Source organism: Apteryx rowi, unplaced genomic scaffold (assembly GCF_003343035.1).
Source record: "Apteryx rowi isolate R43461 unplaced genomic scaffold, aptRow1 scaffold_530, whole genome shotgun sequence".
Taxonomy (NCBI): Eukaryota; Metazoa; Chordata; class Aves; order Apterygiformes; family Apterygidae; genus Apteryx; species Apteryx rowi.
Window position 1 is genome coordinate 585,238 of NW_020450795.1, and position 9,078 is coordinate 594,315.

General features: G+C 71.6%; 4 protein-coding genes across 4 annotated transcripts in view; 3 read left to right on the forward strand and 1 right to left on the reverse strand.

The window, feature by feature from the left end:
* ZBTB7B (zinc finger and BTB domain containing 7B) overlaps positions 1–159 on the forward strand; it is a 7,122-nt gene extending 6,963 nt beyond the window's left edge. Inside the window, exon 3 of the mRNA XM_026080917.1 lies at positions 156–159. Within this exon, the coding sequence (XP_025936702.1) occupies positions 156–159 (4 nt within the window). The remainder of the gene's footprint in view (positions 1–155) is intronic.
* Positions 160–792: 633 nt separating this feature from the next.
* Positions 793–4,556, reverse strand: DCST2 (DC-STAMP domain containing 2). The gene is made up of 14 exons (XM_026080918.1): positions 4,232–4,556; positions 3,951–4,121; positions 3,686–3,787; positions 3,364–3,558; positions 3,162–3,227; positions 2,856–3,069; positions 2,619–2,776; positions 2,379–2,543; positions 2,117–2,284; positions 1,923–2,023; positions 1,724–1,854; positions 1,336–1,614; positions 962–1,219; positions 793–892 (listed from the first exon to the last, which is right to left on the reverse strand). The coding sequence occupies exons 1-14, from the start codon at positions 4,554–4,556 to the stop codon at positions 793–795; spliced, it is 2,433 nt and encodes an 810-aa protein (XP_025936703.1).
* Positions 4,557–4,732: 176 nt separating this feature from the next.
* Positions 4,733–8,622, forward strand: DCST1 (DC-STAMP domain containing 1). Its single transcript, XM_026080919.1, has 14 exons — positions 4,733–5,030; positions 5,294–5,422; positions 5,503–5,642; positions 5,722–5,899; positions 6,105–6,248; positions 6,455–6,576; positions 6,685–6,842; positions 6,982–7,081; positions 7,167–7,262; positions 7,358–7,484; positions 7,581–7,697; positions 7,857–7,999; positions 8,106–8,219; positions 8,377–8,622. The coding sequence occupies exons 1-14, from the start codon at positions 4,733–4,735 to the stop codon at positions 8,620–8,622; spliced, it is 2,112 nt and encodes a 703-aa protein (XP_025936704.1).
* Positions 8,623–8,919: 297 nt separating this feature from the next.
* ADAM15 (ADAM metallopeptidase domain 15) overlaps positions 8,920–9,078 on the forward strand; it is a 9,068-nt gene continuing 8,909 nt past the window's right edge. Inside the window, exon 1 of the mRNA XM_026080921.1 lies at positions 8,920–8,992. Coding sequence (XP_025936706.1) covers positions 8,920–8,992 — 73 coding nt within the window. The remainder of the gene's footprint in view (positions 8,993–9,078) is intronic.

The following is a 9,078-nucleotide window of genomic DNA, read 5'->3' on the forward strand; positions in this document are numbered from 1 at the left end:
GGCCCCGCGGGCTTCCCCCCCGCAGACCTTCCCCGGGGTGCCCGGGCCCCAGCGGGTCGCCCCCTCTGCCCTTTGCACATGCCCCCCGGCCCGGCCGGGAGGGCAGGGGACCGGCACTATTTGCCTAAAGTAAGAGTTTATCTATATTTAAAAAGATGATGTAATATATTCCCCCCGTCCCGTCCYGTCCCATCCCGKCCCCGGCCCCTCCGCTGCTGCCCGCCAGCGCTGCCTGGCCTCTGCGTGTCTGTCCCTTGCCATGGGGTGACGGGAGGGTGATGGGGACGAGGGGGTTGGCTCCTGTCATGGCTTTAAAGTGCCTTACGGTGAACTTGAAATCTCGGCTACTTGAACCTCTCTGTTGTAAGAAACCAAACGAATAATCCGCGGGCGGCCGCGCCCCCCGCGCTTCCAGGTTGCGTGTTGGTTTTTTTTCGGTTGGTTTTTTTTTGGTTTTGTTTCATTTCGTTTTGTTTTGTTTGTTTGTTTGTTTGTTTTTTTAAACGAAGGCTGCTTGACAATAAACGGAGAAGCAGGGACCCCCTGCGCCCGCTCTGTCCGCGGGGCCGGGGCTGTGGGGCTGCAGGGCTGGGGCACGGTGGGGACGGGGACACACCGAGGCGGGGGGATGGGGGTGCCCAAGGCTGGGGACGCGGCAAGGCCGGCAGGATGCTGGCACAGGTGCTTTATTCGCCGCCCTCTCCCAGCTCCCAGCGTGGCAGCTCTGGCCGTGGGCGCATGCCGGCAGCAGAGCCGCCCCCCGCGGCCCGGTCCTGGTCCCGGTCCCGGCCGTCACCAGGCGCTGGCCTCCTCGCCGGGCAGCCGCACCACCTTCACCTCCTCCAGCTCGCTCTCGCTGCCCTCGYGCTGCTCCTGGTAGCCGAAGTCCAGGCTGGCAGGGCAGAGCGGCGTCACGGCCCCCAGCACGCCGCTGCCACCACCGCCACCGCCGCAGCCTCACCTGGAGCCCGAGCTGTCCTCGCCGGCAGCCTCCCCGCTGCCCCCATCGCTCTCCCCGCTYGCCTCCTCACGCAGCCCAGCCCGCAGCCGGGCCGCCAGCGCCGGGGGCAGCCGCCGGCCCCCGCCACCGCCCCGCAGCAGCTGCTGCAGCCGCTGCCGCAGCAGCCGCCCCTGCTCCCGGCGCGGGGCCTGCGGCTGCCGCCGCAGCGTCCGCAGCGCGCCCAGCCACAGCCCCGCCGCCTCCTCGTCGCTGGAGTCTCTGCGGGCACAGGGCAGGCGCCTGCGGCAGGGCCGGGGGTGCCTGCTGCGGACCCCCACCCCGGCACCCTGCTCAGCACCGTGCCCGCGCCCCCCCGGGGCTCCCTGCCTGCTCACAGCTCCTCGTCGCCGGTGTCCCGCTGGCTCAGGGGGGCCATGCAGATGGAGCAGGCRTTGCTCAGCTCCCGGTAGCACTCGCCGCAGTAGAGCCCTGGCGGCGCGGGGCCGTGAGCGGCGCGGTGCAGCCCCCCCCGCCGCCCGCCTGCCCGCCGGCACCTACCTCTGCAGCCGGGCGTGATGCACGCCACGCACTCCTGCTCCCCGGCCGTGCCGCAGGCCAGGCAGCACCTCTGGCGCACGCCCAGGAGCCGGGCCAGCCGGGCGCACATGGGCAGCCTGCGGGCGGTGAGGGGCCGGGCTGCGGGGCAGTGCCGCGGCGGGTGCCCGAGGGGCCAGGGCGGCTCCGCGCCGGCCGCTCTCCGCCCCGCACACCCGGCGGGCTTACTTGGAGGCGAGGAKGAGGAGCGGGTTGGTGTGGCCGCCGTCGGCCATGCGCTGCCGCGCGGCCCGGTGCAAGGCGCACGCCAGGCCGGTGCGCCGCACCAGGATGCTGTTGTAGAGGAAGCACGTCCGCTCCTGGGCAGAGCCGGGGCAGGACGTCAGCACCAGCGGCTGCCGCGGGCCGCGGCGCCGGGGGCTCTCACCTGCTCGCGGCACGGGTAGTAGGCGGCGCACACCGCCCGGCGCAGGCGGCCCACATAGCTGCCGAAGACGGCGATGAAGAGGCAGGTGCCGTAGAGGATGCCTGCGGGGAGGCGGCGGGTCAGGCAGCCCCGTGCGGGCCGCCCTGCCGCGCGTGCCCGGGGTGGCCCCGGTGCCCTCCCGCCACCTCGGTCACCCATGGTCAGGTAGGTCCGGTAGTCGGGCTCCACGGGCTGCAGGCGGCACCGCTGGGACAGCACCGAGATGTTGCCCTGCTGCAGCGCCTCGAACGCCGACACCAGGTCCCGGAAGATCTCGCTGGTGTAGCCCGTGCCGTTCACGCTGATGCCCAGCACCGCCGGGGCTGCGGGGCCGGCAGGTCAGCGCCGGGGGCAGAGTGGGAAACAGGGCGGTGGGGGCCCGGGAACCCCCGGCGGCACTGCCGGGTCCCGGCTCACCGCGGGCGACAACCTCCCCCCGGAGCTGGTGCTGGACCAGGTCGAGCAGCCAGAAGACGCTGTAGTCGGCCAGGATGAGGCTCAGCCCCAGCACCACGTGCCGCAGCACGGCCACCAGCTCCAGCCCGTAGCGGCGACGCTCCTGCTGCGAGAACCACAGCCCGTCTGGGCGGGCAGGCGGGCGGGCGGTGAGGCTGGGCCGTGGCGGCACCCCACCGCCCCCGCACCACCGGCGCTCACCAGGGCGGATGTAGCGGCTGCTCTCGCGGGCTCGCAGCGGCAGCACCGTGGGCTTGCCCTGCTCCGCCCGGCGCACGTCCAGCTCCACGAAGCGCCGCGTGATGTAGATGTTGTCGAAGGTGTCGTCCTGCAGGTACCGGTGGCGGTAGCGCAGCGCCCTGGCGGGGGACGGCGGGAGCTGGGCACCGGGACGCCTGGGCTGCCGTCCCCGCGGCCCCGGCGGTGCCGCCCACTCACTGGAGGTACATGTAGAGGATGGCGCAGGAGGAGAAGTGCGCGAAGAGGCCCAGGACCTCGCGGGCGGGCTCCAGGCACGCGCGCACGCCCTCCATGATGTCCAGGGCCACCTCGCCCAGGGTCTTGCTGGAGTTGAGGCTCACGTCGAAGTGGTGCACGGCCGAGATGTTGAACTCGAACTCGCGGCGGACGCGGTCCAGCGCGTTCCTGAGGGCTGCGGGGAGACGGGGTGGGCAGAGCGGCGCCGGGGCAGGGGCGGGAGAGCCGGGGCGGCCCCCAAACCCCCATGGGCACCGGGACACTCACGGACAGCAATCTGCCTCTTGAGGAAGGACTGGATGTACTGGGGGATGACGCAGAAGAGGAGGATAACTGTGGAGAGGGGTCTCCGTCGGCGTGGGGCTGCATGCCGTGGGGCAGGGGGCTGCCCCACGCCGGGAGGGAGAGGCCGGCTCCAGCCTCGGGCCGTCGCAGCCATGGGGATCCCGGGGCCGGTGGGTGCACGCACTGTTGGCCAGGCCGCAGAGCGGCTTGAAGGCGACGATGACGTAGCAGAGGAAGTAGAGGAAGGGGATGGCGCGCTCGCACTTGTCCTTGGCCTCGCTGAAGATGCCCAGGCAGCGGCGGTACGGCGTGCCCAGCTCCCGGTTGCACAGCTTGCCCACGCTCACCAGCCAGATCCACACGTTTCGCAGGGCTCGGGCTGCGGGCAGGGCATGGGCAGGGTTTGGGGGCCAGGACAGGGCGCTGGGGACAAGGACCGACCGAAAGCAGGGCGGGGGCGCTGGCACTGGGGATGGCAGGGGACGGGCTTGGYGGCCCCCACTCACCCACGTGGCTCACAGAGTCCATGATGGAGCGGAAGAACTTGCGGACGCGGTCGCCCACCACCTTGGCTTTCCGCGCGATGTCCTTGATTTTGGCCAGCACATCTGTGTGTGGGGGGGGTCCCGTCGCTGCGCCGCGGGGGGCAAGGGCAGCCTGGGGCTGGCTCAGAGCATCGCCACAGCTCCTCCCGCACCCGGCGCCTGCAGCCCCCCGGCCAGGGACCCACTCGCCGCCGCCCGCCCCGCTCCCCCCTCGCCCCCGTCTCACTCAGCAGCGGCTCGCGGGCGCGCTGCAGCCGCTCGGCCGTCTGGTTGAGGGCGAGCTCGGCCCCGCACGACATGGACTCGGCGGCCCGGGAGAAGTTGTGCAGGATGTTGGTGCAGGGCCCCTGCGTGGCCATGCCCAGCGCCAGCAGCAGCAGCAGCATCTTGCCCTCCTCTGCGGGGACGGCGGGGGCGAGGGGTGGCMCGGGGCTGCGCCGGCAGCGAGGGGGGCGGCGGGGAGCCGTCCCCCGCCGGGCAGCCGGGCACGGGAGCAACGGTGCTTACTGGTGAAGACGTGCGGCAGCGTGAGCAGCACCGTGACGCGCACCTTGACGGAGAAGGCCATGCCCAGCCCCAGCGCGGCGCCCAGGCTGACCGTGGTCACCAGGCAGTACCAGACGTTGTGGCTCTGCGCCAGCAGCACCAGGGCCCCGTACAGGCTGGCCAGGGCCATGCCCAGCACGAACCCGGCAGTGCTGCGGGCCACGTCCCCAGCTTGGCTCTCCTCCTCCAGCCAGGCATCCCGCCRGGGCCGCCAGCCCCAGCCCCGCGGTGACAGGCTCTTCCCCCAGCTTCGGAGGGCTTTGCCCAGCCCCAACACTGGCCCCATGCCGGCCACGGCGGAGGGAACAGGTCTCTGAGCCCGGCCGGGAGGGATGGGACCCCGCACGCCACAGGGAGCCCGGGGCACAGGCACCGCTCCCAGGATGCTCCGAGCGGAACCGCCGCGGCTGGGTCACAATGAGCTGATTCCACACCGGTGGCACTGCCACAGGCACCGGAGCCATGGAGCCACAGGCGGGCGCCGAGCAGGAGCACCCGGCTGGCACAGAGGCACCCAAGAGGCAGAAGCCCCCCAACACGAGTGAGTCCCCCTCGTGCCTGGCTCCTGGCCGGGGCCCCGGCGGGGCGGCTCTGTGGGCGCCGCGACCACCACGGACCGGCCTCTCCCCACCAGCCCTGCAGCACCTGGCGCTGCGGCTGCTGCCGGCCCCGTGCAGCCGCTTCCTCTGGAGCCCGCCGGACCAGCACCGCTGCAGCAAGCTCCTCTTGGGCGCCGGCGTCGGGAGCCTCCTCGGCCTCGGTGAGCACTTCCCAGCACTGGCCGCGGTGGGGACCAGGCAGCCGGTGGCACTGGGGGCTCAGGGCAAGCGCGGGTGTTTCAGGGCTCTGCCAGCTCCTCATCGTGCCCATGAACGTCACAGAGACGTGCAAGGTGCAGCTGACGTGCGGGCTGGCGGGTGAGCCTGGGGCTCGGGGAGGCACTGGGGCGGCAGGGACCCCGAGTGCCGGCGGGTCCCCGCAGCGGCGCCGTGGGGATGGCCGGCAGCTCCCTGCTCCCCGCAGGAGCCAGCGCCCTGGGCTGGGCCACGTCGCCGCRCTTCCGCTGCGCCAGCCTGCTCGTGGCCCCCAAGTTCGTGGGCAAGGAGGGCCGGGTCTTCGTGCTCTCCTACGCTCTTGCTGCCATCTACGACGGTAGGGCCCCCCCCCCCACACCCATCCCTGCAGCGTCCCAGCCGGCAGGACGAGGCCTGAGCTGGCGTTGCACGTGCCAGGGCCCGTGGCCAACGTGCGGCACAACCTGGAGGAGGTGATCCGCTCGGTGGGCTGCGTCACGGAGCTGCAGGTCAACCACAGCCGCCAGCTCTGGCAGGTGTCGATGGCTCCGCTGCGCGCCGTGATGGAGGACATGGTGGTGAGGCCGCGGGGCCGGGGCGGGCTGGCTGCGGGGCGGCCCTGGGGGGGCTGCGCTGAGCCGGCTGCTCCCGCCCCAGCGGAGCGGGCGGACGCTCAACGCTGAGATGCAGAACATCTCGCGCGCCTTCGTGGCGCTCAACGAGGAGGTGGCCAGCGAGGCAGGCTACGACCTGCGCCAGGGCCGGCGCACGGCCCCCCCGCCAGCCCTCAGCACCCAGAAGCTGTACGAGATGAAGACCAAACTGCGCTGCAAATGTGAGTGGGGAACGGCTGGGCTGCAGCAGCAGCGGTGCACAGGAGGGATGGTGCCTGCAAYGGGCAATGCACGGGAGGGATGGTGCACGCTCGGGGCATTGCCGCAGCCCTGTGCAAGCCCTCATGCCCAGCGCGAGCAAGCCGCAGGATGGGGCAGCTGCTCGGGGAGCTGCACGCTCCGACCTGAGGGCCCTCGACCTCCCAGATGTGATCGACTTGGCCATGCAGCGTTGCCAGGACTGGTTCAGCACGAAGCACCAGGCCTGCATGGAGCACATCGTTGTGCCCCTCATCAGCCACCTCCTCTGCCTGCCCATGAAGTTCAAGTTCCTCTGCCACGTTGTCAAGGGTGGGTCACGTGCGGGGCCCCAGGGAGGCCGTGGGGCTCAGGAGCCCGAGCCCTGTGCCCCCATGGCGCTGCAGCTCTGGCTCGGAGCAGCCCAAGGCGGAGGTCCCCAGAGCTCCCACAGCCCCAGGACAGTGGCCACCCTGAGATGGGACGATGCCCGGGAGGTCCTGGCTCCCTCCAGCATGCTCCCCTTCCCGGCCCCACAGTCATGCACTCCTGGTGCCAGGAAAAGATCCCTGTGGAGGGCAACTTTGGGAAGATGTACGACATGGTGAACGGATCCATCAACAACCTCAGCCAGGACTTCAGTGCCCAGCTGGTCTTCCAGGTGGGTGCCCATCCCGTCCCATCCCATTCCATCCCGTCCTGTCCCCCAGGGCCGCACGCCTAGGGCAGGGATGGGCGCTGCCCGGCGCCCACGGCCTCGCTGCCCCAGGAGGAGCACCGCGACATGCTGCTCGGCGCCAACGTCTCGCGGGAGCGGCTCGTGGAGGAGGTGGCCTCGCACGTGCGGCAGCACAGCGCCCGGCTGGGCAGGGCCGTCTCCTTCTTCCGCCTGCTGCTCTCCTGCACCTTCCTCCTCGTCTTCATCTCGTGAGCGCGGGCCGGGCCCGTGGGGCCGGGGGGCTGGGTGGGAGCTGTGCCGGCTGCAGGGCGCGGAGCCAGGCAGCAGCATGGGGGTCCGGGGGGATGCACCCCACCCCTTGCCACCCCGGACACCCTCTCTTCCAAGGGCCTTCTCCTACACTAAGCGCTACAACCAGGACATCTCCTTTGACAACATCTACATCACCACCTACTTCCGCCAAATTGACGCCCGCCGCAGGAAGCAGGTGAGGAGGAAGAGGGGGCAGAGGGCGGCTGGGGTGTGTGGGTCCCCGGGGGGCTGCGCTGAGCCGCCCTGCTCCCCCTGCCCAGAACAAGCGGACGCTGCTGCCGCTGCGCCGGGCAGAGGTCTCCGCCGTGATCTTCCCCAGCCGCGTGGCCATGCAGCCGCCTGAGCTGCAGAACATGGTGAGGGCGAAGGCGGGCGCTGCCGGGCTCCCCGCGGGGCCGGGCACGGGGTCGGGGGCTGCGGGGGATGCCGCCACGGAGCCCTGTCCCCGCAGGTGGTGGAGCTGCTGGAGTGCATCCCGCCCCTGCTCTTCCTGCTGCTCACCTGGGGGCTGGACCGCGTGCTCTTCACCATGCTCAGCATCATCCGGCAGCACTCCTTCGTGCAGTACTCGTTCCGCAGTGAGCACCCGGCCCYGCGGCAGCGCCTGGGGGCAGCGCCCAGCCCCGTGGCGTCTCACCCGCCGCGGGGCCGCCCCACATGCCCTCTTCTCGCAGGCAGCCACCACCTGGAGGTGCAGGTTATGGGCACGTCGCTGATGGCTCGGCTCCTGCGAAGCACCATCGGGGCCTTGAACACGTCCTCCTACATCGAACTGGAGTCGTCCAACTCCGGTGAGCCCCTTCGAGCTGTCGGCAGGGCTCGTTCCCCGGCACGGGGTGCCTGGCTGCCCCTGCCAAAAAAAAATGCGGGGGGGGGGGTTCTCCTGCCCCGCTGCAGACGGCTGTGCCCCATGGGCCAGGGGCGCTGAGTGCCTCTGCCTGCGTCCCCAGCCTGCCTGCCACAGCCCCGGGGCATGACGACCGACGACTACCTGGCCAGCTGCCTGCCCCTGGGCGGGCTGGCGCTGCTGTGCCTGGCCCAGGTCTACACGTACCGCCTGCGCCGCGTCATCGCCGCCTTCTACTTCCCCAAGGTGAGCTGCCCCGCTGCCCCCGAGCTGCCCCATCGCCCCCGGGGTGCCCCGTGGCTGGTGCCCGGGCTGGGCTGCTGCAGCCCCTGACACCCGGCACCCGGCGCAGCGGGAGAAGCAGCGCGTGCTCTTCCTCTACAACAAGCTGCTGCGCCAGCGGCAGTGCTTCGTTGACCTGCAGCGGCGGCGCGTGGTCCGGCGGGGAGGCCAGCGCCGGGCCCTGGTGAGCAGGGACAGGAGGTGCCTGCGCAGGGCCCTGGCCGCTGTGCCCCGATCTGGGGAGAGGGGTCCAGCCCGACCAGGGGGGGTCTGTCCCCCGTGGGGCTGCCTGTCCTCCCCATGGGGCAGCCCCAGTGCCCCTGGCCCTGTCCCCACTGCAGGGGATGTCCCTGCTGGAGTGGTGCTGCCAGCGGTGGCCGTGCCTGCGCCGGTTCCTGCGCCGGCGCTGTGTTGTGTGCGGGGAGCCCGAGACGCTGCGGAGCCGGCTCTGCCCGGTGCCCACCTGCGGCTCCATGTACTGCGGGCCGTGCTGGAGGGACGTGGGACGCGCGTGCCTGGTCTGCACCCCCGGGGACCGCGGCCTCTCTGAGGAGAGCAGCGAGGAGTGCATGGCGTACGCGGCCTGAGCACTGCGCATTGTGCAATAAAGGCTGCTGCTTTGGGTGCACGAGGCAGGAAGGCGAGGGTCTGCGGGGTGCATGGGGCAGCAAAGGCAGGGGGGTCTGGCACACACCAGGGGGTGAAAGCAGGGGAGTCTGGTGCACTAGGTAGCAAAGGCGGGGGTCTCAGATGCATCGTGTGGCAAAGGCGGGGGTCTTGGGCACACTGCGTGGCAAAAATCGGGGGTCTTGGGTGCACCAGGAGGCGAAGGCGGGGGTCCCCGGTGCACTGGGCAGCAAAAGCGGGGATCTGGGGTGCGCCGGATGGCGAAAGCAGGCGTCTCTGATGTGCACCGGGTGGCAAAAGCAGGGGTCCCGGGCGCGCCGGGAGGCGAAGGCAGGGTGCGGGTGCAGCGGGCGGTAATTCGGGGGTCCCGGGCGCGCCGGGCTCTCGGCGCACGGCGCTGCCGCTCCGCGGAGCCG